The 27,001-nt window shown below is 59.7% G+C and overlaps 6 protein-coding genes and 3 non-coding genes across 10 annotated transcripts; 4 read left to right on the plus strand and 5 right to left on the minus strand.

Moving 5' to 3' along the window:
* Positions 1-1,000: 1,000 nt before the first annotated feature.
* GFER (growth factor, augmenter of liver regeneration) lies at positions 1,001-3,326 on the minus strand. The gene is made up of 3 exons (XM_005886807.3): positions 2,603-3,326; positions 2,139-2,335; positions 1,001-1,233 (listed from the first exon to the last, which is right to left on the minus strand). Exons 1-3 carry the CDS (start codon positions 3,299-3,301, stop codon positions 1,071-1,073), a joined length of 1,059 nt encoding a protein of 352 aa, XP_005886869.2. The 5' UTR covers positions 3,302-3,326; the 3' UTR covers positions 1,001-1,070.
* Positions 3,327-3,463: 137 nt separating this feature from the next.
* Positions 3,464-7,811, plus strand: NOXO1 (NADPH oxidase organizer 1). The gene is made up of 10 exons (XM_070362590.1): positions 3,464-4,238; positions 5,602-5,742; positions 5,832-5,915; positions 6,083-6,158; positions 6,253-6,433; positions 6,557-6,738; positions 6,857-6,970; positions 7,186-7,303; positions 7,392-7,615; positions 7,687-7,811. The coding sequence occupies exons 2-10, from the start codon at positions 5,677-5,679 to the stop codon at positions 7,809-7,811; spliced, it is 1,170 nt and encodes a 389-aa protein (XP_070218691.1). The 5' UTR covers positions 3,464-4,238; positions 5,602-5,676.
* Positions 7,812-7,923: 112 nt separating this feature from the next.
* Positions 7,924-14,021, minus strand: TBL3 (transducin beta like 3). Of its 2 annotated transcripts, none has more exons than XM_070362307.1 (22): positions 13,870-14,021; positions 12,290-12,341; positions 12,099-12,194; positions 11,965-12,012; positions 11,716-11,857; positions 11,546-11,630; positions 11,291-11,461; positions 11,134-11,209; positions 10,956-11,049; positions 10,698-10,879; positions 10,464-10,605; positions 10,309-10,367; positions 10,126-10,229; positions 9,624-9,771; positions 9,308-9,538; positions 9,151-9,221; positions 8,921-9,077; positions 8,778-8,836; positions 8,546-8,649; positions 8,387-8,458; positions 8,145-8,303; positions 7,924-8,066 (listed from the first exon to the last, which is right to left on the minus strand). In XM_070362307.1, exons 1-22 carry the CDS (start codon positions 13,947-13,949, stop codon positions 7,957-7,959), a joined length of 2,442 nt encoding a protein of 813 aa, XP_070218408.1. In that variant the 5' UTR covers positions 13,950-14,021; the 3' UTR covers positions 7,924-7,956. The 2 variants fall into 2 exon arrangements, with proteins under 2 accessions (XP_070218408.1, XP_070218407.1); XM_070362306.1 differs by having other exon boundaries at positions 8,387-8,461.
* A 1,378-nt stretch (positions 14,022-15,399) lies between these two features.
* RNF151 (ring finger protein 151) lies at positions 15,400-19,565 on the minus strand. Its single transcript, XM_070362591.1, is given in 5 exon segments — positions 15,400-15,433; positions 15,435-15,880; positions 18,480-18,576; positions 18,881-19,026; positions 19,440-19,565. Coding segments are annotated over 5 exon segments (849 nt in total).
* Positions 19,566-20,639: 1,074 nt separating this feature from the next.
* LOC138985681 (small nucleolar RNA ACA64) lies at positions 20,640-20,766 on the minus strand. The gene has a single exon (XR_011462722.1). It is a non-coding gene; the product is annotated as a small nucleolar RNA ACA64 (small nucleolar RNA).
* Positions 20,767-20,970: 204 nt separating this feature from the next.
* On the plus strand, positions 20,971-23,243 carry RPS2 (ribosomal protein S2). The gene is made up of 8 exons (XM_070362823.1): positions 20,971-21,090; positions 21,254-21,433; positions 21,518-21,607; positions 21,952-22,059; positions 22,316-22,489; positions 22,576-22,735; positions 22,954-23,045; positions 23,128-23,243. Exons 2-8 carry the CDS (start codon positions 21,257-21,259, stop codon positions 23,206-23,208), a joined length of 882 nt encoding a protein of 293 aa, XP_070218924.1. The 5' UTR covers positions 20,971-21,090; positions 21,254-21,256; the 3' UTR covers positions 23,209-23,243.
* LOC138985673 (small nucleolar RNA SNORA64/SNORA10 family) lies at positions 22,113-22,246 on the plus strand. Its single transcript, XR_011462713.1, has one exon. It is a non-coding gene; the product is annotated as a small nucleolar RNA SNORA64/SNORA10 family (small nucleolar RNA).
* Positions 22,762-22,890, plus strand: LOC138985674 (small nucleolar RNA SNORA64/SNORA10 family). Its single transcript, XR_011462714.1, has one exon. It is a non-coding gene; the product is annotated as a small nucleolar RNA SNORA64/SNORA10 family (small nucleolar RNA).
* A 203-nt stretch (positions 23,244-23,446) lies between the features above and the next one.
* Positions 23,447-26,071, minus strand: NDUFB10 (NADH:ubiquinone oxidoreductase subunit B10). Its single transcript, XM_005886811.2, has 4 exons — positions 25,814-26,071; positions 24,204-24,342; positions 23,859-23,998; positions 23,447-23,603 (listed from the first exon to the last, which is right to left on the minus strand). The coding sequence occupies exons 1-4, from the start codon at positions 25,959-25,961 to the stop codon at positions 23,500-23,502; spliced, it is 531 nt and encodes a 176-aa protein (XP_005886873.1). The 5' UTR covers positions 25,962-26,071; the 3' UTR covers positions 23,447-23,499.
* Between the last annotated feature and the right edge of the window lie 930 nt (positions 26,072-27,001).

The raw sequence follows: 27,001 nt of genomic DNA on the forward strand, positions 1-27,001 counted from the left end.
GGAAGGCCCTAAAGCTGGGTCTAGGTCACCCCCAAACCTGTTCCACTGATAGCCTTCTGCATCTCACTGACACACTGGGCAGCTCCCTCCTTCCAATGGCTTGGGCCAGAAGCCTGTAGTCACCTTGGACTCCACCTTCAGAATGTATCCAGTGATGCTTGCCACCCACCCTAGGGTGAGCTTCCCTCTCAGCTGCTGCGGAGTAGGTGTCCTTCCTCCCTACTCTCAGCCACCTCTGCCACATTCCAGCTGAAGTCACACCTTGCCATCCCTCGGCTCCAGATCCTCCACGATGCATTGTTTGGTCAGAGCTGGGTGTTAGAACCACACCCTTACTGGGGCCTTGAGGACCTTTCATTCAACCTCCCCTCCTCTGATCCATTCTCCCTCAGCTCCAGCAACTCAGCCTCCTGTTCCTGTATATCCTAGCCCACTCTGGCCTTGGAAAGGCCCCCTTCTCCTGGGGAGCCAGAACCCAGATAAGGAAGCAGCAGGCCTGTCCGCTGTTGCAAGTCCCAGCACAAAACACGCTGAGGCCAGGGCTTTGGTCATTTCTCCAGCATTTTATTTTGGTCTCGAGTTCCATGGAACCTGTAAGGCCAGAGGCCAGACCGGAGACGAGCAGCAGAGTTCGACCCATAAGCCTCTTTCCTGACGTGCAAACAGCGCACAGCCTCCGGGGCTACATCCTGCGCTGTCCCTCACTACAAGGTGGGGAGACACTGGCCAGGCCTGAGGGGCGAGACGGTGGTGCCCAGCCAGGCCTGTGGGCTTCCTGTGTGGAGAAGCAGGCAGCGGGGTGGGTGAGCAGGAGGCCAAATCCTGAAGGGAAGGGATGTCCTGGGCTGCCCCTGCCTCCCGTCGGCAGCCTCGCGGGCCCGCGGTGAGGAGGCCACCACCGGGGTGCCTGCTATCGGGCTCCTCCACGTCTCCCCCGAACTGCAGAGGGAGAGGGTTCCCAGGGCAGGGTCTGGGGAGCACCCAACGGAGACACCACAGGCTCTGTGTGTGACGGCACTTTAATGAGCCCCGCCCCCTCTGGCCGGGCCTCCCCAGGCTCTGGCCACTGGCTAGTCACAGGAGCCATCTTTCCAGCCATCGCGCCAGCGCTCATCCACCAGTGAGCAGTCGAAGTCCGGCTTGCCCAGCTTGCGGTTCACCTCGTTGTGCAGACGGCAGAGCCACTGGGTGAAGCTCACACGAGTGCGTGTGTCTGGCTGGTCCCTGTATATCCTGCGTGAAGGGGAGCACGTGCAGGAGGGGGCAGGCGGTGCTCCCGGCGTGCCCGCCCCACCATCTCCTGGCCTGCCCAATCCAGAGAGGAGAGCTGGGGCCTAGATCCAGGGGTGCCCTCATGCTCTGAGGAATTCCCAGAAGGGGGCTGACCCTCCAGCCTCAAGTCCCAGTGGACTCTAAGGCCTGCTCCAACACCTACCTAGGGCGCGCGTGGCAAACCCTGACAAGAGCCCCGGGCAAGACATTAAGACACGAGGTCTCCGCGCTTTACAATCGCGCTTTACAATCTCGTAACAATCAGGAGGCCTCACCCCAGCATCCCTGGCCCCAGGCAGTGTGTGGAGGGGCGGGGCTGGAATAAAGGCCTACCTGAAAACCAGGTCTGCTTCTTTGCACCTGTGGCCCTGCCACACCACCTCAGCAAGAGACCTCGTATAAATGCCCAGGCTCCAAACAGCAAGGGCTACCCTTTCCCCCACAGCCAGCCCAGAAATGCTTATGGCTGCTGAACAACAGTTCTTGAGCTCCCCAAAAAGGCGGCTCTTGGAAGCAAAAGCAGTGAGGTCCCAAGGCCTTGAAACTGAAGGTCCTGCTCCAGAAGCTAGGAACAGTGGAGTCCCTAGAAACCTGCCAGAGTCTTCATCAGTGCTAAGCAAGGGATCTCATGAGAGTAGCCCTCCCAGGGAGGGAGCTCTGTGGCTGCAGAAAGCAGCAGCCCTCAGCAGCAGACCCAGGCCTGGCCTTTGAGGAGAAAGGCAGTGGCTCCAGAATCCCTACGCTGTTGGTTGGTCCCTGCTCTCGGCAACCCGCTGCCACCTCGGCCTCTACTTCTCTAGGCTCCCCTTTATGACATCTGCCAGGGGCCCCAGACCCAGGCTGCACACCCTGCAGACACGACTTACCTTTTCCTTATGTCTTCGGCACATTCTTCACACGGGTAAAACTTGGAAAATAAATGTATGAACTGAGCCATATCCTGCTGCTGCTCTGGGGTGGGCAGGTCGGGGTAGTAGGCAGCCAGGGTGTGGAGGACAGCCCAGCTGTTGCGGCCCAGTTCCTCGCGATCCTGAGGGCAATCCTCCCTAAACTTGCTGTCCCGCTGTGGAAGGAGGCCGACCAAGGGTCAGTTCGGTTTTCCCCGACCAGAAACCTACAAAGCTCCCTGGTTTTTTTTTTTCGCCCCATCCGGAGACCCACTGACCGGAGACAGAAGTCCTGGGGCCGATCCAGCCCACACATGGCCAAGAGCCGAAAGGCTGGGCCTACCTTGGGGGCACGGTTAGGAAGCGCCGACCCCCGGGGAGGGGGCGGGCAGCCTGTCCCGGGTGCCCGAGGACAAGGTGTGGGGGCCCCCCTACGCCTGCACCTTCTGCTGCGTGCGCATCCACGACTTGAAGTCCACGCAGGCCCGGCAGGGCCGCCGCGGGGAGAACTCGGAGGCCGGAGGGTCGGACGCCGGCCCCGCGGATGGCGCCCGGGCCGAAGCAGTGGCTTCTCTCCGCCCCGCGCCGCGGCCGCGCGCGTCCGTCACTAGGTCGTCCGTCACCTCGGAGCGCGCGCCGCCGGGCAAGAAGGAGAAGAGGATCCCGGCGCCGAAGCGGCCGCGCTCGCCGGGCGCCGCCATGCCACCCGCGCAGTGCCTGCCGGGCCAGCGGGGCCTCCACACCGGCATCCAGGCCGGCCTCCAGGCCAGCGCGCGCGCCGCCGCCAGGGCGCGGCCGCAAGAGCCGGGCGCGCGCGCCGCGGGCGCGGAGCTGGGCCCGGGGGCGGGGCCCGGCGTGGGGGCGGGGCTGGCAGCCAGGGTCCGCGCCCCCGGAGATGCAGGAGTGCGAGCTGGAGACGCGCGGGAGGCCCGAGCCGCGGTACGCGCGGTTCTCGAGCCCCGAGTCCTAGCCTTGCCCCTGGGCCTCCTTCCACGGCCCGAGCCGGTCTTGTGTCGGCCGTGGCAGTGCTCCCGCTTCCTCCAGTAGAAGATTAGCGTGTTGTGGACGACGCGCCGTGGGCGCGACGCGGCTTCGGGCTGCGGCCTCTTGGACCTCCGTGTTGCGGCCCGCGACGCCCCCATCGCTCCGCTCCGACCGTCTCGCGTGCCTGCGGCTTGGCTCTGTGCCCTCCGCTGGGGGCGCGCCCGGGGCCGGGTGCTTTGCGCCTGGGCAATGCGGGGCGGGGCTGTGAGCGCACAAAGGGCGGTGCGGCTGCGGGTTCGGGGAGTCCGCCTAGGCGATCGGCGCCATGGCAACGGGTGCCCGCCTAGGCTGGGAGGGTCGAGCGTGCAGAGGAGGAGGTGCGTCTCTGGACTCCGGGGAGCCCTGAGCAGCCCCCCTCCTCTCTGCTCAGTCCCACAGCCTACCTGAGGGGTTAAACCCAGGTGGGGCGTGGCCTCAGGGATACCACTGCTTCCCTGTGTACATTCATTCCATATGTACATTAATTGATTCTGCAAATAACCTGTGTAGTGCCTAATCTGTCCTTAGCGCTGCTCTAGGCTCTGGACAGGGCGAGGAGCAAGATTCGTTCCTCCCTAACCTCCTCAGCCCATGGTCTAGTGGTCAAGATGGAAAAAACAAGAGTCACACTAATAAGTGTTTAGGTACAAGCTGTGATGGAGGCTATGAACAGGGTGTGTTAAATCTAGGAGGCCTCCTTGAGGAGTTGACCCTTAGGCAGAGAGGCCTGAAGAATGAGAAATCAGCGGAGGAGAGTAGTCAGAGCCAACGGAGGAGGGAGGAGGAGCTTGACTTCCTGCTTGGGCAGAAAGGCCAGTGTGGGACAGGACCTGGGAAGGGTGGTGTGGGCAGAGGTCCTGAGGTGGCCAGGGGCCCACTGAGGATACCATCAACTGACCCAGGAGCTGGGGATGTATGCTCAGGACCCTGGGACGGTGCTGGGAAGTTTGATCCCATTTCGGTTTTGCATAGATTCCTCTGGAGAGTGTATTTCACGGCAGCAAGAGAGGACCACAGGCTTTGTTGGGGGAGCATGGAGCTGTTGTAGTGGTCCAGGTGAGAAGTGAGGGAGGGGATGTGGAGAGTGTTGAGAGGATCTCGGTTGCTGGGGGTGGGGAACATGGGACTGTCAGCAGTGTAGGGAGGGGCCGCAGCATCCTTCTAGGTCCCTGGCTGTGAGCAGACTAGCCCTTCTTCAACATCTCTGTCTTCCAAGGGAGCAGGAGCCATCCCACTTTGTACCCTACCAGGCCAGCGACCCCCACTGAGATTGGCAAGAATTATGACAGCTGGACTGAAGGCACTTTGTAAAAATTAGGCCTGTGTCCACAGGTGTTCATTGCCTGGGCCAAGACCAGGGGAGGTTTGAAGGCTTCAGAGAGTGCCTCTGGCAGGACAGATGCACAAAGGCCTTTTGTCAGGCCTGGGTGGCTTCCTGACCCTTCCCTCCCTCCAGGGCTTGGGTGGAGGGGCTGGGACTGAGGCCCTCCGGCCAGAGTGTGATTGAGGGAGCAGGGGAAGGGCCATCAGAGTGCCGCAGGCTGGCCGCCCCTCCCAGCTCTCAGAGCTGTGGGCTGGGGAAGGAAGAACCCCCATGCGCCAGGTTTGGATGGGCTCTCGTCTCCCCTGTAAGGCGGTGGTCCTGAGACATGGGCCGCTGGGCGCAGCGTCTGTCTGGGGATTCTAGGGCCTTCCCTTCACCGCCCCAGCTAGTTGGGGGAGGGTCACTCCTGACCTCAGAGGTTCTGTCTGCAGCACACTGATAAATCATGAATTCAGAGGTGATTCTTGGAACAGTCCTAGTCATTCCCAATTCCACCTCGCCATTCCCAATGCTAGTGACTACAGATGAACCCTCTTCATCCTGCCGCAAGCCCCTCCACCACAGTGGGACCTGTGGGGTGAGCCTGTGAGGTCTGCCTCTCCCCAGATGATGAAGAAACCCTGACAATATCTGATTAACACAAATTTCCTCCTCTGCCATTTGGGGACATTAAGAGACCTTTCCTCCAATGTGAGGATTAAGCCAAACAAAGCACTTAGAGCCTTTAATATTTTCCTGGTGACGACTGCAGTCAGCTCAGGGACAGAGCCAGGGGCACACCGGGCCACTGGGCGGCTCTGCCCAGCCTGGGCACCAGCAGGGCGTGGCGAGCCAGGAGGGGCAGCCTGCTGGTGCTCTAATGGCCCTGCCTTCCCCTCCTCCCCCCACGCTCACACTCTGGCAGGAGCCCCTCCACCGTCACTGCTTCCCCTCCTACCTGGGGAGCCCCATGCCCCTGCCTACCCAGGTGAGGGGCACGGCGAGGAAGTGGGGAAGGCCCGTCAAGTGCAGGGGAGTGCAGCCAGGACTGGGGCGCTGCTGGGGAATTCCAGCCTTCTGGGTGCCCAAGGCCTCCCCTCCTCCCTATATGGGCAGGGAGGTAGTGGGACCTGGGGTCACGCCCAGCAGACTCCCAGAAGTCCCTCACGGAGATCTGGGGAGGTCACCAGGATGGAGGGAGCCCGGCACCCGGTGTGTGTGAGCGGGGCAGCTCTGGTGCAGACAGAGAGGTTCCAGGTAGGAGCCCGTGGGACCCCTGCCAGCCCTAGAGGAGGTGAGGGAGCTCCTGGCCCAGTGCCTCCAAGACACTCCCAACCTTCCCCCAGCAGATGTTCACCTTCTCTGTGTGCTGGTCGGACGACAGCGACAGCTTCATACGCAGAAGCTGGGAGGACTTCAGGAGACTCCACGTGAGTGAACCTGGTCACCCAACTTCCCCTAGCAACCTGACCCACGAGAGACCACCCACGCCCTGCCCTCGTGCCCACTCGGGCTTTCAGCCAAGGGACCCCTGCCTGCCCTCCCAGGGGAAACTAGTGGGCCTTCAGAGACCAGTGATGACTCTTCTTGCTCTCAGAAAACCCTCAAGGAGACCTTCCCGGTGGAGGCGGGCCTGCTGCGGAGATCTGATCGAGTTCTCCCCAAGCTCCCAGGTCGGGCCAGCAGGGATCCAGGAGGGTGGGGTGGCAGCAGTGGGACGTGAGGAGCCCGGGCGGGGCTCCCACAGCTGCCCCGTCCTGCCCGCAGCTGATGCACCCTGGCTGGTGCACCGAAGCCGCACGGGCCGAGGCCTGGCCCGCCTGCAGCTGCTGGAGGCCTACCTGAGGGCACTGCTGGCGGCCGGGGAGCGTGTGTCCCGCAGCCTGGAGCTCACTGGCTTCTTCACACCACAACCTCTGGACCTGGAGCCTATGCTGCCACCTGGCAGGTGCCTGCCCGGAGGACGGGGGAGGCGTGGTGGGGAAGGGCCCACAGGCGGGTTGGCTTGGAGGCCTGATGGGCCTGTGGGAGACACCTGACACCTCTCCCTTGCATCCTGGGCCCTCACCAGCCTGGTGATCCTGCCCACCCCGCAAGAGCCCTCGCCAGGCCCCTCAGGCAGCCCTGCGGTCCGCACCCTGGAGGCCCAGAGCCTGCACTGCCTGCAGACCTTCAGCACCCAGGACACGCGGGGCCAGCCCTTCCACGCTCAGGCCCAGGAGGCCCTGGATGTGCTGCTACGACACCCCTCAGGTGGGCTGACGCCCCGCAGGTGGGCTGGCGCCTGTTGCAGGGACACACCCTCCTGCCCCTGGGATCCCAGCGGGCTGCAGGAGCTGAAGCCCCCCGCCCATCCCCCTCTCGGGCATAGGCTGGTGGCTGGTGACGAACGAGGACCAGCAGACGGCGTGGTTTCCAGCTCCCTACCTGGAAGAGGCGGCCCCACACCAGGGACAGGATGGGGGACAGCTCCTGGGGATAAGCGGTGAGACTGACCCTCCTCCCCACGCCCGTGCCGTCACGGGGCAGCGTCCAGCGCGTGCCGGGGGAGGGAGGCCATGAGATGGCGGGGGCGACGGTGGCCCTGCAGTGTGTGCTTGGCCCCAGAGCGAGCCAGAGCCCACTGGGCTCTAGAAGGGGTCTCTGGTATTAAGAGAGAGCTCTGAAGCCCCATGGTGACCACCCAGCGTCTACCCCCAGGGCCCCAGTTCTGTGCTGTCCGCGCCTATGAGAGCAGCCGGGCTGATGAGCTGTCCGTGCCCACAGGGGCATGCGTGCATGTGCTGGAAGCCTCCGACCGAGGCTGGTGGCTGTGCAGGTGTGTGGGCTGGGGCTCTGGCAGCCGGTCTGGTGCGGAGGGGGTGGGGTGGGTGGGACCCAGAGCCAACCAAACTCGCGTCCTACAGGTTCCAAGGCCGCACTGGTCTTCTCCCAGCTGTGATGCTGCAGCGTGATGGGCTGGGCACCCTCCTCAGCGGGCCATGGCTCCACCGCGGGGCTGATGGTGCAGAGGGCAGGGAGGGCAAGGCCCACAGCTCCCCCAGGTCCCCCCAGGCCGCAATGCTTCCGCCTCCTGTGCCTGCCCGGCCGCCTCTGAGCGTCATTCAGAGCTGCTGCTGCACCATCACCCGTAAGGCACTGCAGCAGGGAGCCCCCTGAGAGAGCGTGGCCCATCGTGGAGGGCGGTGCTGTGTACCCCAGACCCCAGGGACCACCCGAGGCTCCAGAGCCCAGGGATGACAGCTAGCAGCTGCCTCGGCCTCAGGGCCGTGGGAGGAGCGGTGGAGGTGGGGCTTGCTGGGCTGCGTGCCCCTGGTGTGCCCTGAGTAAAGCTCTCCTGACTGACAGAGCCATGTCTGTGCTGAAGGGCAGGTCTGGGGGTGGGCCAGCTGTGGCCCAGGACCAGGGGGTGAGATGAAGTCAAGACGGACACAGGGAGCCAAGACAGCAGAGTCTGTGTTTCCCTGTGTTTCACAGGGCCGCGGGGGCCGTGGGGAGGGCGGGCAGCTTCATGTTGTGCCACAGGAAGTCCAGGAAGGTGGCTGCCTGCAGCATCCGGCTGAGCCGCTGGAAGTGCCGCTCTGGGGGAGGACCGCAGGCTGTCAGGGGCGGCCGAGTGTGGCGGACGGCCCTGCCCGCCCCCCGGCCGGCCCACTCACCGGTGTAGGGCAGCAGGCCCTCGAGGGAGGCCCGCACACCATCATAGGTCAGCAGCTCGTCCGGGGCCTCATGCCGCAGCAGCACACCCAGCACGGCCTGGGCCTCGTGGCAGTGCCGCGAGTTGGTGTTCCATGTGACGCAGAAGCGCAGCAAAGCCTCTGTGGGCGACAGCACAGTCACACCTGCCCCCGCACCCCCAGCCTCACGCGGCCCCATCCGGCCTGACCTGCCCACCCCAGACCTTTCTGGTCGCGCCGCAGTTGGAGCACCGTGGTTTCCAGCTTCTCGCAGGACTCGGGGTCCCTTCGGATGGCTGCTGGTGGAGAAGAGGTTGAGCCATAGGGAAGGGGCAGCACAGATCCCGAGAGACCCGCCCCGTGCAGCCCGAGGCAGCACTGACCCTGGATGACGGTCAGCACAGTGTGGGGCCGGTCCAGGGAGATGGCCAGGCCCAGCGCCCGCAGGTAGCGCTTCTCATGGAGCAGGTTGTCGAGCTCTTGCTGCCTGGAGGGCAAGGAGGGGACAGGGCACAGGGCCCCTGGGGGACCCGGCCAGGCAAGCAGGGTGGCTGCTCCAGAGAGGAGGGACCAGCGCACCGACTCCGAGCTGGGGGGCGGGGAGACCCCACTTACTTGACCACCTGCTCGTCTCTCTTGGCCTGCTCCTCGGCCTGCTCCGCCTCGGTCACGTCCTGGGGTCAGACCGGGGTCACATTGGGCTCAGACTGGCCCCCACGCTGCCCTGCCCACTGTGATGCCCTCCCTGGCCCACACACCTTCCAGAGGACGACGCGGGAGTCACTGGCACCGGTGAGGGCGCGGTCGTCCAGCCGGCTACAGTGCAGCCCCCAGACCTTGTCCTCGTGAGCGTCCAGCGTCCGCACGCACTCGTTGTTCTTGATGGTCCAGAGCTTCAGGAGCCCGTCAGAGCCACTGGGGTGGGGGTGGGGAGGGGTTCAGCCTGGGCCCACCCGGCGCACCCCGGCCCTGCCCACCCCCTACTCACCTGGACAGCAGCTGCGTGCCGCGGCTTACAAAGGCCACCTTCAGCACAGAAGCATCATGCCCCTCGAAAGTCTGTGGGGGGGTGGGGGGTGAGGCGTCGGGTGGGGGGCCGGGTCTGGGATGGAGGGGGTGCCAGGCCTGGGCCAGGGGCGGCTCACCTTGAGGCAGCTGAAGTCCTGCAGGGCCCAGAGCTTGATGGTGCCATCGGCCGAGGCCGTGGCCAGCACCTGGTCCATGGGCGAGAACTGGACGCACCAGAGGCCGCGCCGGTGGCCCGAGAAGGTGCCCAGCAGCTGGCACTGTGGCAGGGCCCAGAGTTTGGCCGTACGGTCCTGTGAGCCCGTGGCCAGCAGCTTGTCATTGGGGGCGACAGCCACACTATTGATGTCCTGGTGGCAAGAGCAGGCAGCTGCTCAGAGCCCCGTCCTGGCGAGGGCCTGGCCATGACCCCACCCGGGCGCTGCGTGCGGTCACCTTGTCGTGGCAGCGCTGCGTGGCCTGGGCCTGCAGGAGGACCGGGCCGCCCTCGTGGCCTGTGCCCTTGGACAGCAGGGCTTCAGGGAGGGGCCAGAGCTTCACAGTGCAGTCCTGGCTGCCCGTCACCAGGAACGTCTCCTTCAGCCTGCGGCCGGATTTAGGGGAAGGGAGACACCTGCTGAGCCCTGGCCAGCCCTGCCGGCAGAGCCCCACCGCTCAGGCCTGCCAGACCTCAGGAGACCGGGAAGCCTGCCCCACGACTGGAACTGCTATGTGCCCCCCACCCCGGCACCCCTGGTGACTCAGTCCAACAGTGGGACCCCTACCCCGGGCATCGCTCAGTGTCCTTTTACCCACCAACCTCAAGGCTACTTCTAAGGAACCGCAGTCCCTTGGGGTACCCTGCCCCAGCCTCTGTTCCACACCCCTGGGCTGGAGACTCGGAGAGCAAGGTGAGAGCCGCCTCTGCCTCTGTGACACCCCCGGCCCTGACCACTACCTGGAGCAGCAGATGGTGCCCACGCTGTGTGTGTGCCCAGAGCCCTGAGCCACACAAGCCACCTCACCGGCCTTGTTCATCCTCCAGACGCGGATGCTCTGATCCTGGGGATCCGAAGGGTGAGGGGAGGCTGGGCAGGGCTTCCCCACCAGTCCCTGCCCCTCAGTTCCTTTGGTGTCTCACCTTGGCACAGCTAGCAAAGAGCCGCCCCTTCCGGAACACGTCTAGGGCCAGGACGATGTCTGGAAGAAAGTGGAGTGGCCGTAGCTAGAGATCAGCTGAGGTCAGGCCAGGCACTCCATCCGGGTAAGGGCCTAGGGCCTGGTTCCTGCCCTCACCTGTGTGGCCGTGGAGAATCTGGCAGGCTGAGGTCTGTAGATCAAACACCTTCAGGCAGGGGCTGTTAGACGCCACGACAACGTGGGAGTCCTCAGGCCCAAGGAACCGGACATCCAGCACCTCCTCGCTGTAGCCGGCGAACTGTGGGGCAGGAGGGACATGGGGCAGGCTGGGTGAGCGGGGTGGGGGTGTTGGCACCAGGGCGGGGCCTAGCAGGGGCAGTGCACGCGCACCTGTTTCCGCAGCTGCAGGGAGCGCGCGTCGTAGAGCAGCAGGTTGTGGTCGGCAGTGACGCTGAGGAGCAGGCCGGTGGCGTGGGCCAGGGTGCAGTGGGTCAGCTCCCGCCCAGGGCCGGGCAGCCGCTGCTGTGCGTGGACACACCGCCCAGAGGCCGCCTCCCACACGCGCAGCACACCTGTGCGGGGACAAGGCCACTGGGACTCAGGGTCCGCCGGCCCCCACCCCCTCCCGCCCGTGCCCAGCCCACGCACCTTGGTCGCCGGCCGTCAGGAAGTGCAGGCCCGCGGACTTCACACCCAGCTCCGGTGCCGGCTCCTCCGGCAGCAGCACCGCGGCCTCCACGCTCTGAGGGCAAGGGGGTCAGGGGTGGAGGCCCCAGCCCCGCCGCCCCTCCCCTCCCACCGCCCTCACTGGCCCTGGCGCCCCCACCTCAAACACTGGCACGGTCCTTGTGGCCTGGAGGCTCCGCAGGTCCCAGATGACACAGATCTTGTCCCGGCCCGAGCTGGGGGGACACCCACCTCAGTGCCCAGGCCGCGGCTGTGGCCCTCCCTTCCCTGCCAAGGCCGGGGCGCTGGGCTCTGACCTGAGCATGATGTGGCCATCGGCACTGAAGGTCAGAGACGTGACAGCACTGTAGTGGGCAGTCAGCACGGCCAGGCACGACCGCTCCTGCAGCGACCACACGCGGATGCTGGTGTCTGCGGCCGAGGAGAAGAGCAGAAGGCGAGCGGGGTCCGGGTGGAAGGCCACCAGGCTGCAGGCAGGCGGGGCGGAGCTGTGAGCTGTGTCGCCCTGGCAGTGACGCCCCCCGCCCCCGCCCCCCACCGCCCTGACTCACTGCACAACGCCCGGCGAGCCCCGAAAGTGGTGTGTCCCATAGCACCGCACGACGTCCCAGACGCGCACGGCCCCATCACAGCCGCCTGTGGGAGTGGATCCGAGGTGGGGGCGCTGTGGGCCCAAAGATCCCCGCCTGGCTCGCCGCTCCCAACCCAGCCGGGGTCCTACCTGTGGCTAGCAGTGTGGAGGTGGGGTCGAAGGCCATGGTGGCCACAGGGGCTGTGTGTATCGCCTTCCACAGGCGGGTGACACTGCCCTCTTGCCAGGCCCACTGAGCCAGCAGCAGGGCCCGGCTGGCTGTCACCAGCACCTAGGGGAGGACGCAGTTCAGCTGGGGCACGGGTGTACATGCCATCCTCACCCACTCAGTCTGGGTGGGAGGTACCGGAGCCCGCCTCCAGTCCTGATCGCACATACCTTGTCGTCGGGGCTGAGGTCAAAGGCAGTGATGTCCTCCTGGTCCTCCTAGGGGTGAGAGTGGGTGCGCAGGGCACCATGAGAACAGGCCGCCGTCCACACCAGGCCCTCGCCCTGACCCTCCCCGCCCTCACCTGCTCCAGGCTCCGCAGCACGGCCCCCGAGGCCACATCCAAGATGTTGACTCTGGCGCCACAGACACAGAAGAGGTGCTGTCCAGTCTGGTCCAGCTGGGGGCAAAGGGGTCTCAGCCAAGGGAACACCCTGCAGCTCCAGGCTGCCTCATCACCCTGCCAACCCCCCCGCCCTACCCCGGGGCCAGTACCTGCACCTTCCCGCCCTTGTAGAAAGGCTCGATTTTGCGCTCAACAGCATAGCTGGAGGGAAGACAGGGCAAGAGAGTGAACCACCACCCCGTGGTCCCCGGTGCCCAGCCCTGTGCTAGGTGCTCTCCCAGAGGTCAACCCAATAGGGCCCAACCCTTGAGGAGCTTCTGGGAGGGCTGGGATTCTGGTATGTGTGTGTGCACACGCGTGCAGGGTGGGGTGATGAGCTCGTCTGTTACCTTCTTTACCACTCTCAACCATATTTGGAGGTGGGTATTAGTACCCCCTTGTTATAGAAGATTTGGGACCCTGAGCGGGTCAGTGATCCACATGGGCCCAGGGAAGCAAAGGCAGTCCAAATCCCAGAGACTCCAGGGTGCCTAGCAAGCCAGGCCTTGGACGCCCTCTGCTGGCCATAGGAGGCCAGGCCTGGGTACCAGCCCATAGCAACATCCTCTTCAAACATCCTTATCCTTGAGGTCCAACTCCAGCCTGCCCCTCCTCAACCCCAGTTCCTTCCTCCACCCCACTCTCCAGGCAGATTATCCTCACCCCCCACCTCGGCTACTTCCTTGCTGGTCCAGGCCACGGCACTCTCCTCTCTGGGGAGCTGCTATAGCCTCTTCACCACTCTCTCAAAGCTTGCTCCCAGAGAGGCGTTTTAGAACACAACTCGTTTGTGCTGTCCCCTGCCCTGAAACCCTCTCCTCTCCTTACATATTCCCAAGAACCTGCCATGAGGGGTCTCTTCTGATCCTTTGTGTTCACACAGGCTGTTCCCTATTCCCAGCCTGGGCCTCTCTGAATTTCCAAGGTGCCTGGCTAACTCCACTAAAGTAAGCCTGATGGCCAAGAGGAAGCTGGAGGCCCCCTGAGCCCGCTCGACCATCCAACAGAGGCAGTCTTGGCATCAGGGCTTCCCCTTGCTAGTGCTTGTCACAGCTACTGATGGAAATGATCTGCTTGGTAGGTTTACCCCCATCAAACTCTGCTCCTGCGCGTTACACTGAGTCTGTCTGGACCCGGGAACACAGCACTTAGACATTCAACATCAAGTTGGGGATTGCATAAGCCCGGGATTCAGGGACTCCTGGCCACGGAGGTCTAGCTCATGTCCTGACCTCTCTTCCCAGTCCTTGGAGAAGAGAGCATGTGAAAGCTCCCCAGGCCGCCTGGCCCACAGGTGGCTCTTCTGCCGTCGTCTAGGCGGTGGGGACTCCCACCGTCTAGGACCGGCCTCGACCCTTCCTCTCGCTTTGGGATCTCTTGTCCCCACCCCCGACCGAAACTGCTTCAACTTTAGGTCGCGGAAGCTAGCTGCACCCGGCCAGGCTCCAGGGCCTGCCCTCCGAAAGCTGAGCGCTGTCAGTGCCTGCTCTGCCACCTGATGCCGCAGCCGCGACGCCGCCGCCCGCCTGTTAGGACCCAGCCCCGTCAGTACCTCATCCCTCCCCAAACCGATGCGTGTGGGACCCACGCCGGCGCCTTCGCTACTGCGGCTGCGAACCCGGCTCCCTCCCTCGGCGGCGCCCCCAGCCCCAGCGGCGGGTTCGCCCCCAGCCCCAGCGCCCCAGCTTACTTGGACTTGAAGCGGCCCACTCCGGCCGCCACCTCAGCCATGTCGCCGGTGCCACCGCGTGAGGGAGACCCGGGAGCCATTCCGCACCTTGGGCTCGCAGAGATGGCGTCACCGCCCACTACTACTGTGACGTCATCGGCGCTGCGACCTCGGCGACATCTTTGCTGTGGGCAGAGGCGCGGCGTCAGCAAGCGGAAGATGGCAGAGGCGTTTCCGGCCTGGCGGGTGGGGCATAGAGTAACTTGGGAGTGGCAGGGGCGGGAGGCCTGAACTCGGAGGGTGCTGGAGTCTCCAGCCGCCTGTCTTTTAAATGGAAATTTGAAAAGGTTTTCGTAGGAACTGGTTATTGAAGTAATCCCAAAACTCCTGCCCCCTTGGCATTCTGGGGTTTGGGTTAAGCGCGGTGGGTTAGCAGAGCCCTGAACCGGGCTCCGCCTTAGCGTATGGTATGAGAAATACCGCAGGGAACTACTTCAGTTTAGTCGCTCTGTCCAGTCCGACTCTTTGCGACCCCATGGACTGCTTCCCTGTCTATCACCAACTCCCGGAGTTTGCTCAGACTCATGTGCATCGAGTCGGTGATGCCATCCAACCATCTCATCCTCTGTCGTCCCCTTCTCCTCCTGGTAGTAAATCGGGCGATTTCGGAGACGTTCGAATATTGATTGAGCACGTTCTCTGTTCTAGGCACTTGAGAGACACCAGAGAAGATGCCGTGCTAGTGAAGTGAGGGCTGGGCAGAGGAAGGGCCTGGAATAATCTTGTTAAGTGGTTGCTGCTGCTGCTGCTGCTAAGTCGCTTCAGTCGTGTCCGACTCTGTGCGACCCCACAGACGGCAGCCCACCAGGCTCCCCCGTCCCTGGGATTCTCCAGGCAAGGACACTGGAGTGGGTTAGTGTCCTGGAAAGAATGTAGCAGGGTGAGGATGGAGTGGAGTGCAGGGGGCGCAGCTTTAAACTGGGCGATGAAGGAGGCTTCCTTGTAAAGGTGAACCGGGCGAGCAAAGCCGAAGGTTGGTGAAACAGGGAGCCCTCTGATTATCTCGGGGAACAATGCTTCAGACTGAGGAACAGGCAGTGCAGAAGCCTGGCATTTAGGAGAAACAAGCCGGTGTGGCTGCAGGGAGTGAGTAGGAAGGAGAATATAGGGCAGAAACAAGATAAGGAGGGATCCTCGGGAATCACTGTGAGCAGTTGGCTTGTACTTTGACTTCAGGGGTTTGAGCTGTTTGTGCTACTGGCTGCGAAGCCAGGAAACAGATTGGAAGAAGGTAACTGGGAAGGAGGACTGGGAAAGGATGGTCAGGGAGAACCTCTGCAGAGGAGACAATCGAGTGAGAAAAAACCAGGCAGAGAGCTGAGGGGAAAAGTCAGTGTGAGGAACTGGTGGGAAAGAACTTGGAGAAGTCCAGGGGAAAAGCTAAGGTGCCTCTTTCCCCTGAGAGGAGTAGTTCCTGGAGGAGGCGGGGTGAGGTCCGCAAGCACAGTGGTAGTGAGGCGGCCAGACCTGGGCTCTGCATTTATTTACCCTCTATTTACAAGGTAGCTTGGCCCTGGGGCCCCCACACCTCAACCCCAATGCTGCCTTCTGGGGTGGCCTCAGCCTCCTCTTGCGGGGCACCCACGAGCAGGGGGTCATCTTCCTCCAGGAAGTCCGCCAGCTGCCGTCGGATGAGGCCGGTGGTCCGGTGCATTTTGCGCATGTGCTGCAGCAGGCAGAGCACCAAGGTTCGGCTGCGCTGCTGGCGCTGGCACCAGGCCTCTCGCAGCTCCCGGTAGCAGTTGTGATTTGCCCGCTCGACTGGGCCCAGGGTGGCCCCGCAGCCCAGGGAGCAGCGATGATGGGCACCATGCTGGCAATTCTGCCTGTGCTCATCCAGGGCCCCACGAGGTACCCGCAACATGCAGCCTTCATTGGGGCAAACCATCAGCTCGAAGGGGCATGAGTCCTGGTGTCCCTTGCGATGGGCCAGGGGGCACGTCACCTGGCAGCCAGCTTCAGCGTTCCTGCACTGGGGGTAGAGGAGAGCATCGTGTGAGCCAAACCAGGTTGGGGACATCTCCAGACACCCCCAAGAATCCCCCATCCCTGAGGTTCCACTGACCAGGAAACACTGGACTGGCAGCCTCCCAAGCTTTTAGGCTACCAGTGATGTGGTAGAGAGAGGGAAACTGTAGCAAATGCTTGAAGGTAGGAAAAATCTAGATCTCAGAGGAGTGGGGACAGGAGATGTAGAGAACAGGGAGTTACATGGTTGGCTTGGTCTAGTGGGTTGTATGTATGCCGGGCTTTTTTTTTTTCTTCTTTTTTTCTTGGAATTGAACCCAGGATATAGTAGTGAATGATCACACCATCGTGGTTATCTGAGTCATGAAGATCTCTTTTGTATAGTTTTTGGTATTCTTGCCACCTCTTCCTAATATCTTCTGCTTCTGTTAGGTCCATACCATTTCTGTCCTTTATTGAGCCCATCTTTGCATGAAATGTTCCCTTGGTATCTCTAATTTTCTTGAAGAGATCGCTAGTCTTTCCCATTCTATTGTTTTCCTCTATTTCTTTGCCTTGATCACTGAGGAAGGCTTTCTTATCTCTCCTTGCTATTCTTTGGAACTCTGCATTCAAATGGGTATATCTTTCCTTTAATCCTTTGCCTTTAGCTTCTTTTCTTTTCTCAGCTATTTGTAAGATAGCCACAATGGTGTGATCATTCCCCTAGAGCCAGACATCCTAGAATGCGAAGTCAAGTGGGGCCTTAGGAAGCGTCACTGTGAACAAAGCTAGTGGAGGTGATGGAATTCCAGTTGAGCTATTTCAAATCCTAAAAGATAATGCTGTTAAAGTGCTGCACTCAATATGTCAGCAAATTTGGAAAACCCAGCAGTGGCCACAGGAGTGGAAAAGGTCAGTTTTCATTCCAATCTCAAAGAAAGGGAATACCAAAGAATGTTCAAACTACAGCATAATTGCACTCATCTCACACGCTAGTAAAGTAATGCTCAAAATTCTCCAAGCCAGGCTTTAACAGTACGTGAACCATGAACTTCCAAATGTTCAAGCTGGATTTAGAAAAGGAAGAGGAACCAGAGATCAAATTGCCAACATCCATTGGATCATCGAAAAAGCAAGAGTTCCAGAAAAACATCTGCTTTATTGACTGTGCCGAAGCCTTTGACTGTGTGCATCACAACAAACTGTGGAAAATTCTTCAAGAGATGGGAATACCAGACCACCGTACCTGCCTCCTGAGAAATCTGTATGCACATCAAGAAGCAACAGTTAGAACTGGACATGAAACAACAGACTGGTTCCAAATCGGAAAAGGAATACGTCAAGGCTGTATATTGTCACTCTGCTTACTTAACTTCTATGCAGAGTGTATCATGCAAAATACCAGGCTGGATGAAGCACAAGCTGGAATCAAGATTGTCAGGAGAAATATGCAGATATGCAGATGACAGCACCCTTATGGCAGAAAATGAAGAGCCTCTTATTGAAAGTGAAAGAGGAGAGTGAAAAAAATTGGCTTAAAACTCAACATTCAGAAAACAAAGATCATGGCATTTGGTCCCATCACTTCATGGCAAATAGATGGGGAAACAATGGACACAGTGAGAGCCTTTATTTTCTTGAGCTCCAAAATCACTGCAGATGGTGACTGCAGCCATGAAATTAAAAGACGCTTACTCCTTGGAAGAAAAGCTATGACCAACCTAGACAGCATATTAAAAAGCAGAGACATTACTTTGCCAGCAAAGGTCTGTCTAGTCAATGCTATGGTTTTTCCAATAGTCATGTGTGGATGTGAGAGTTGGACTATAAAGAAAGCTGACTGCCAAAGAATTGATGCTTTTGAACTGTGCTGTTGGAGAAGGCTCTTGAGAGCCCCTTGGACTGCAAGGAGATCTAGTCAATCATAAAGGAAATCAGTCCTGAATATTCGTTGGAAGGACTGATGCTGAAGTTGAAACTCCAATACTTTGGCCACTTGATGCAAAGAACTCATTCATGTGAAAAGACCCTGATGCTGAGAAAGACTGAAGGTGGGAGAAGGGGACAACAGAGGATGAGATGGTTGGATAGCATCACCGACTTAATGGACATGAGTCTGAGTAAACTCCGGGAGTTGGTGATGGACAGGGAGGCCTGGTGTGCTACAGTCCATGGGGTCACAGGGTTGGACATGACTGAGTGACTGAACTGAACTGATGGCAGCGAAAGTGCCAAATCCTAACCACTAGACCAAAAAGGCACTCCCCAGCCAAGGTTGTTTTTTTTTTTTTGTAATCTCAATTTCCCTATCTATAAAACTATGAGGCTAGAGAGCAATGGCACCACAGTAGGCTCTCCATCCTTTATTATCCCCATTTTACAGCTGGGGCTCTTAGAGCTCAGAAAAGTTAGGTAACTTGCCCCAAAGCACACATCAAGTATGTTGTAGAGAAGTGACTCACATTCAGCCAGGTCTGATAACCCTAAGGGGAGCAGTGTATTGGTGGAATAGAAACTCTCAGTTCTGAGAGTGGGGTTCTTTTCAACCCCTCTGCTGGCTTTGCCCCGACCCATGCAGAGGGGAGGAGGGTAGGGTGATGGGAGGGGGTGTTCTGAGTTACCTTGACTTCCAAGCGGCCAATGATCTTCTGGAGTTTATTCACATGGACCATCTTTCTGTGTCTCACCTCTTTCCTGCAGCATGGACAGGTCTTTTGTCTAAGAGACAGGAGTGGGGGTGATTGTTGGGCGTGGAGGTGGCAGCAACATGCCTCCCCTGGCAGCCCTTCCTTCTCTCTAGCTGGAAGAGGTGTAAGAGGGCTTTATAGGGAGCACTCAGCTCTGAGGCCAGGGTGCAGATTCCACAGGGGCCCAGCTCCTATATTAGCGTCCCAGATTTGGCAGCTGAACCTAATGGCCACCATGACCCAGTGCTTGGCTGACCTTCCTCTCTGTTCTGGGTCCTAGGCATGGCCCCCCAGCCCTGCCCTGGCCCCCGAGCCTCTTGGGTGCCCAGTAGCACCTGGCTAGCCACCGGAGGATGCATTTCTTGCAGAAGATGTGGCTGCACGGCAACCTCACCGGCCTCTTGAGAACTCCGTGGCAGACAGAACACAGGAAGTTGCAATCGGGAGGGCTGATGAAGAGGTTGAGATCATACCCGCCACTCTGCAAAGGCCAGGCCTGCATCAGGGCCTGGCTGGGACCAGGATCTGACTCCCCACTCCACATGCATGGAAAGGGATTCCAGGAAGCTTTGGGTGGGAGGTGGGCCACATGAGAACCCCAAGTGGAGGGTTGGGTCAGCACCCAGTGTGAGGGGGCAGCAGTGAGGCCCAAGACCCCCCATTTCTACCAGACCCAGATGCAGAAGCAGGCCTTGGCCTGGAGTTAGACCCGGGCTAGAGGTCTCTGAAAGGTTTCCTTGTCCCATTTGGGGCCCTGTACCCCGTTGTGCAGATCATTTCAATAAGGAGTGGGGTCCAGCTTGGGCAGGTCTCTGAAATTAGGCACAAATCTAAGAGCTCACCATGATCTGTGTCTGGACGCCAGCTCCACTGAAGCCAGGGCTCAGGAGTTGCCATTTCATAGCAGGAGCAGGCCGACATCACAGGAGCATTGTCCAGCTCCGGCCAATCACAGCCCTGGCCCAGGGTACCACCTGGCTCTGCTCCCGCCTCAAGAGCGTCGGGGGTAGGGCACCTCATACCCAGGACAGGTCTCTGGAACCTGACTTCAGGGTGGCTGACAGTTGACTTTCAAACAGCACTGAGGCTGGAACCAAGCTTCCAGGGGCTACTTCCTGAAAGCTGAGGCGCAGGGTTTGTTTCTCCTTCCTCACGTGTTGCCGCCCTGGTGACTAGGTCCCCAAGAGCTCTGGGGGCTTTAGACACTGACCCATCACCAGGCCTCTTGGGATCAGACCCAGTTATTTCCAGGGTACAGACCAGGGATGAGGACCTGATTTCTGTGGTACCAGAGCAGCAGCCTAGCATGTGGAGAGCATCCCAGACCCTGCTCTGACCACCTGGGTATGCCTATGAGGAAAGGTATGGATGGGTAAACCAATTCCAACTTGGGAAACTACCATACAGGAGGCACAGAAGAGAACTGGTTTCCATGCCACTGGATATTTGCGCAGGCTTAAATCGCTCAGTCGTGTCCGACTCTTTGAGGCCCCATTGACTGTAGCCCGCCAGGCTCCCCTGTCCATGGGATTCTCCAGTCAAGAATACTGGAGTGGGGTAGACATTTCCTTCTCCAGGGGATCCTCCTGACCCAGGGATCGAAGCCGGGTCTCCTGCATTGCAGGTGGGTTCTTTACCATCTGAGCCATCAAGGAAGGCAGAGTGTAGAGTTCATTAAATCCTAGAAGATTTTGGAGGGTGGGACCTTAGGAGTCGCCTGCCAACCTTCAAGACCGGGTTCTATCCCTGTGTGGCATTCAAAGCAGAGCTGAGATGGCTGGAAGAGAGGTGTAACACAAAGGTATCTCCTCCACTGCACACCTCGGTCCCAGCAGCCACAGATGCGACTTGCACGCTAATAACGGGGGGACCAAGAACACACACACACACACACATACACACACACGGATAAATTAAATCAACACCTTTATTGAAAGATGAAAGGAAAGCCCCCCTACCCGCCCCCGCCCCCCGACGGTCTTTGCGGCGTTGGCCTCAGATTCTGAGCATCCAGCTGTCCTGCGGGTAGAAGACGAGGTTAGATACCAGAGTCCGAAACATGCGAGAGGACGCAACCGAGCCCGGAGCGGCGGCGCGTGTCGGGGCCTGGGTTTCACATCCCCACACAGAGAAGCGGGCAGTGAGCTAAGGCCCCCGGTGGCTCTGGGCGCCGAATCTCACCTGCGGCCATGGTCAGAGCCGAAGGTGATTTTCAACCAACGCCGATCTCCCAAACCGCCCGCCCCAACAGCTTCGCGAACAGCAGGAAGCCAGCAGAACCATGGGAACAACCTACCTGCAGCCGGAAAAGACGAGGTGGCGCCGGCGCGAGCCCTTATATGGGTCGCGCTAGTTCCGGGGCCAGAGACACGCATGCGCACACAGAGCTCGGCGGGGGCGGGGCCCCACGCAGCCAATCACAGGCTCGTTTATATACTCTTGGCACAGCGCCATTGGGGCGGGGCAACCGAGATCTCGCGACCCTTGGCGCCTTATAAAGACACCGTCGGGCGAGCTCTCTCTCTCTTCTTCTTCGTGAAAACACGTGAGTGGTTTTACTCGTTGCTGTCGCAGATGGGCCTGGGTCGCCATCAGACGGGGCCCGGGATGCTGCGCCCGCGCTCCATTGTGGAGCCCGGCCTGGGCGCCCGAGACGGCTGTAAATGCTAGGACTTCACTCACCGACTGGTTCTTGTTTCTCTTTTCAGCAAATGGCGGATGACGCCGGTGCTGCGGGAGGGCCCGGAGGCCCCGGGGGCCCCGGAATGGGAGGCCGTGGTGGCTTCCGCGGAGGCTTCGGTAGTGGCGTCCGGGGCCGGGGTCGCGGCCGGGGTCGGGGCCGGGGCAGAGGCCGCGGAGCTCGCGGAGGCAAGGCCGAGGACAAGGAGGTAGGTCTGAGCTGTGCGCGTGAGGCGGGCCCTTAGAAGCACCGGGGAGGAGGCCCTGGTCACCTGCGCCTTTTTCTTTCGCAGTGGCTCCCCGTTACCAAGCTGGGCCGCCTGGTCAAGGACATGAAGATCAAGTCTCTTGAGGAGATCTACCTTTTCTCTCTGCCCATCAAGGTAAACACGGGTCATCCTGGATGGGGCCGTGGCCTGCAGTCGAGGGAACCCTTGTTGGCCAAACATTGAGAGGTTCTAGACTCCACTTTCCCTGGACTTACCTGGTAGCCCAGACGGTAAAGAAAATGTCTTCAGTACAGGAGACCCGGGTTCGATCCCTTTGTTGGGAAGATCCCCTGGAGAAGGAAATGGCTACCCGTTATTTCTTGGAAAACTCCATGAGCAGGGGAGCCTGGTGGTTTACAGTCCATGAGGTCCTAAAAACTGCAACACAAGCAACTAACACTTAACTCCCCTTTAGGTGCTTATTTTTTTTTTTTTTGTAATGAGTTTATTTGTTGCAGGAGTCTGAGATTATTGACTTTTTCCTGGGAGCATCCCTCAAGGATGAGGTTTTGAAGATTATGCCCGTGCAAAAGCAGACCCGTGCTGGCCAGCGGACCAGGTTCAAGGTACCCCAGTCATCATACCTTCCTGGGCAGTTTCTGCCAAGGATCTTCGTGGGACTCTCTCAGCTCTGCATGGTTGCACTTGTCGTCACACGTGTGACTTTCGTAAAGGGGAGAGAGAGGAAGGATCTCCTCGGGATCTCAGATTGGCCTCCTGGTGGCCAGTCTTGCCTTGAGGGGCGCAACAGACCCTGTGTGGTGGGTGGTTACTGATGCTGTGGAGGCCCCTGGCCCCCCACCCACGTCAGTCTCTCTGCAGGCGTTTGTTGCCATCGGGGATTACAACGGACACGTCGGTCTGGGTGTCAAGTGCTCCAAGGAAGTAGCCACCGCCATCCGTGGGGCCATCATCCTGGCTAAGTTGTCCATCGTCCCTGTGCGAAGAGGCTACTGGGGGAACAAGATCGGCAAGCCCCACACGGTTCCTTGCAAGGTAGGCTGGATGCTCATGCACAGTAGGGCTTGCTGTGGTGTAGACTCCCGCCTGTCTTGTCCCCTGACGTCTCTACCCCTCCCCAGGTGACTGGCCGCTGCGGCTCCGTGCTGGTGCGCCTCATCCCTGCCCCCAGAGGCACTGGCATCGTCTCCGCCCCTGTGCCCAAGAAGCTGCTGATGATGGCCGGCATCGACGACTGCTACACTTCTGCCAGGGGCTGCACTGCCACCCTGGGCAACTTCGGTAGGTGGCCGGCAAGCCAACTCCATCTTCTCTCAGCTCCGCTTAACCACATTCTGTATGTGGTTGGCGTATTTTCAGAGAGAGAGAGAAAGGCCCTCCTAATGCACGACAGACTGGCCCATAGTGGCCTGTTTGTTCCTAGGAGTGCAACAGTCTCCATCTCCATCTGGGGGTTCATCTCGAGTGAATTCACTAACCTCCGGTTTTCCCTTTTCCAGCCAAGGCCACTTTTGATGCCATTTCCAAGACCTATAGTTACCTCACCCCTGACCTCTGGAAAGAGACAGTGTTCACCAAGTCTCCATATCAGGTACTGACCACCCCCACCCTGTTGAAGAGCAGAGGGGAGTACTCCGTCTAGCTGCACAACTAAAAGTGTCTTGTTTTTCTAGGAATTCACTGACCATCTTGTGAAGACCCACACCAGAGTCTCCGTGCAGAGGACACAGGCCCCAGCTGTAGCCACCACATAATTTTATAAAGGGAATAATAAAGTGAATGAAACCAGTTTATAGTTGTGTCTTGTTTTTCTTCCCAAATTTTCTTGGTTGCACTATGTGGCTTGTGGGATCTTTCCCAACCAGGGCTTGAACCCAAGCCCACTGCAGTGAAAGCCACTGGACTTATGCTCAGTGGTGGCTGAATTTGGATGGGAAGTAGGACCAGTGAGATGAAAAGTGTTTCTGGGAGCTGAAAGTAACACTACAGGCACAGGCTCCATTACTCTTTATTTTAGCAACAGTGACAAAGCTGACACTGCTGCCTCAGGCAGCAGCAGCCTCTTTGGCGGCTTTTCTCTCTGCCAGCATCCTCTGCTTCTGCTTTGCCAGGCACTTCCTGGCAGAATAATGGGCTCCCAGGTCGTGATCTGGGAAAGAGATAGGGGAATCATGGGCCATTCCTGCCATGAGGGGAACTTGCCTTTTCTCTGTGCAGGGAGGAGTCAGGCAGCCAAGTCTGGTCACTGAGCAGACAGGTAGGGTGACTCTTAAAACCTCCAGAGACTGGACGAATTAGTAAAGCATTTAGCACAGCCAATGTGAAGACTGGAAGTAGGGTCGGGAAGGCAGGCAGGTGGGAGGTAGGAGGGTCTGGGGGCAGCTGGGTGGGAGGGCTCACTCACAGCGGTCCTGGTAGGCCTTGACCACCTGGGTGAACTGCTCCAGCTCCTTGGCACAGTTCTGCCTGTGGCTCTCACCTTCCCTCTGCTGACAGGCCTTGAGCCTTTCCTGGATAATGTTGACGATTTCTTGATCAACTTTGCTGAAAGGAAAACAAGGAAGATGGTCTAGAAGGACTCCTTTCCCCATACTGAGAGAAAATAAAATGAAGGCAGGGCTTGGGAGCCCTGTGGTCTGGCCTTTCCACCCATAGCTTCCCAAGGGCATGATGGCCCCCAGCAGGGTACATGCATTGTGCAGGGCTCTCTGTATCCTCTGACTAAACAAGCCCAAAGGGGGAGCCTTACTAATCTCTTCTCCACTGCATTTCTGCTTCAAACATGCACAAGACGTCCTTCTCCTGGCACTCTGTGATGTCTGGCACGCGGCGGAACTCACGGTGGTAGTAGTAATACTTGTTCTTGGCATGCTGCCGCTCGATAAACTCTGCAAAGAGAAAAGCCCAGACCCAAAAAGGCTACTGGTTTGGACAGGCACAGTCTGATGGGGCTCTTGGCTTTGTATTTCTCGTAAGCCGTGGAAGAGGCAGGTTTCCCAAATGTTCCCAGTTTTACAAAGACTGGCAACTGGACTCCCAAAGAGGTGTAGGAGGGCTGGCAGCCAGTCCTGGAAAGGACTGGGCTACAAGCAGACGTCTGCAGTTTACGGAGAGTTCTATAAGGCAGGCACCATCCTTATCTCACTCTGTCCCCACGACCCTGTGTAGGGCGGGGCCTTTTCATTTAAGAGGACATCCAGGCTCTGAGACGGCAGGATTCAGAGCCCAGGATTCAGAGTCTGTGCTCTGCAAACCCCCACCTGCTAGTCCCTCCTGCTGGCCCACCTCCCCCAGAGCACGGGGACTCCACTGTGGAGGCAAAGAGGCCCCATCAGGGAGCCATCAGCAGGACTCCAGTCCCAGTTCTGCCACCACCGACCTTCGGTCTCAACTTCCCCATGCGTACATGAACAAGCTGGACCTAGTGAGAGAGATCTCACCTATCCAGACAGAAAACACTTCCTAAAAAACTGCTGCTGCTGCTAAGTCGCTTCAGTCGTGTCCGACTCTGTGCGACCCCATAGACGGCAGCCCACCAGGCTCCTCTGTCCCTGGGATTCTCCAGGCAAGAATACTGGAGTGGGTTGCCATTTCCTTCTCCAATGCATGAAAGTGAAAAGTGAAAGTGAAGTCGGCTCAGTCGTGCCTGACTCTTAGCGACCCCATGGACTGGAGTCTACCAGGCTCCTCCGTCCATGGGATTTTCCAGGCAAGAGTCCTGGAGTGGGGTGCCATTACACTCCTGTTTATTCCAAACCTTTGCAGGGGCAGGCATCTAGTTCCTCCGCCAAAAAAGAGCCACCAGGGCATGCTATGCACCCCAAATGTTTTGCTGTTGAAGGAACGGATTAACTGCACAGACGCATCGCCTGGCACTAGTGATCAAGGGCACAGTGCTCTGGGTGCTGCACCCCACCAAGCTGCGTGACAAAACAATGCCTTAAAAAAACATTCACCTGGTTTGGACCAGAGATGGCGGCATTTGGGCAGCTCACGGAGGGCAAGTTACAGTACACCTCGGTGGGAGGGCCATTTTGTAGGCCTGCGAAGGAGTATCGGAGCACCTCTGCACCGCAAAAGCCCTCCGGGACCGCCTGCTGTGCAAAATGCGGGATGTCCAGCGCGCTGGGAGAGTGAGATCTAACAAGCCTCTCGGAACGCAGATGACTTCGGTCCGCAAACAGCCCCTAATACGTGAGAAGCCTGAGCCCAGGGCTGCGTGGACGGCTCCCCAGGGGGCAAGGGCCGTAAGGGGCGGGGGGAGACGGGCGGCGTCCCGGGAGGCTAGGAGGCCTGGGGTGCAGCGGGGCCCCCGTTGAGTGACCGGGGCGGGGGCGGGGGGCCCGGCGGGGCTAGTACCTCTCACGAGGGTCACCGGCCGGTCCACGAGGAGGTCAAAGGCTTTCGTAAGGTAGGTGATAGGGTTGGGCAGCGAGGTCTGCGGCGAGGGCGCCGGCGTGCGGCGCGGGGGCTCGGGGTACACGTCCTTGTCCCAGCTGTCCGGCATGGCTGCGGCGGGCAGCGCGCTCAGCTCTCGGACGCGATGCCCGGCCTCCGCCCGGGTTCCGCGGCCTAGCTCGCCCTCACAGAGGACGCCTGAGCGGCCGCGCTTGCGCAGGACGGCCGGCGCCCGCGGGGCACCATGGGACTTGTAGTTTGCCCGGAGCGCCCAAGGGTGGCCTCGGGAGGATTATGGGTTCTCCGGAGACGCTTCGCGGCCGGCGCGAGCGCCCTCGCGTGGGATCGCAGCGCTATCGCATACGGGAGGAGTGCCTGCCGTGCGCTGGGCGTTGCTATCAGAGGTGAAGGAAACAGAAGATCCCTAGTTTAATTCTGGGAGCAGAGAGACACTTTAAGAAGTGTAAGTAAGGAGTAAGGAAACCACTCATTTCAGATGCACGTGCCAAGTGCAGCAGGGAGCAGGATGGTGAACACACCAGGATGGCGAACTCAGTTCCAGAAGAGTAAAGTCAACAAATAAAGCAAACTACCAAACACCCTACTCTTCCAGGAAGCCTTCCTGGATTGTCCATTCCCTACAGCCCTCTCTGGGCCCCACTGTCTCTGCCAGGGCCTCTCACGGACTTGCTGATGCCCTTGAGCTTGCAGGACGCCTGGGGGGACAGGATGCTGCCTGGGGCAGCACAGGGTGTAAGGTTTGCCCCCATCTAACCCCACCCCCACCCCCACTAGTGGCTCCTCCCCTGGATACAGGGCACTCTCTTCTGGTTCTGAGGGTTGCATCCTGGCCCTGAGCACTGTTGTCCCCTTGAGGCCAGCTCCACTGACCAGGGCCTTGCTGGTTACCCTCTGTGATCTCCATACCTGGTACAGCCACTGGCTAGCACGAGGGAGGGTGGGTGCTGGTCACTTCCTGCCCAGAGGCTGGGGTCAGCCATTAACTCTATGGACACACAGAATCCAGAATCACAGCATCCTCAGATCTTCAAATCATGAACTCATAGCACTGTCAGAGTCAGCAAATCATAACACTGGAGTGCAGTGTCAGACTGAACCAGGGGACCCAACGGCGGTGGGCCAGAGGCA

The sequence above is a fragment of the Bos mutus genome, chromosome 25 (genome assembly GCF_027580195.1).
Source record: "Bos mutus isolate GX-2022 chromosome 25, NWIPB_WYAK_1.1, whole genome shotgun sequence".
Taxonomy (NCBI): domain Eukaryota; kingdom Metazoa; phylum Chordata; class Mammalia; order Artiodactyla; family Bovidae; genus Bos; species Bos mutus.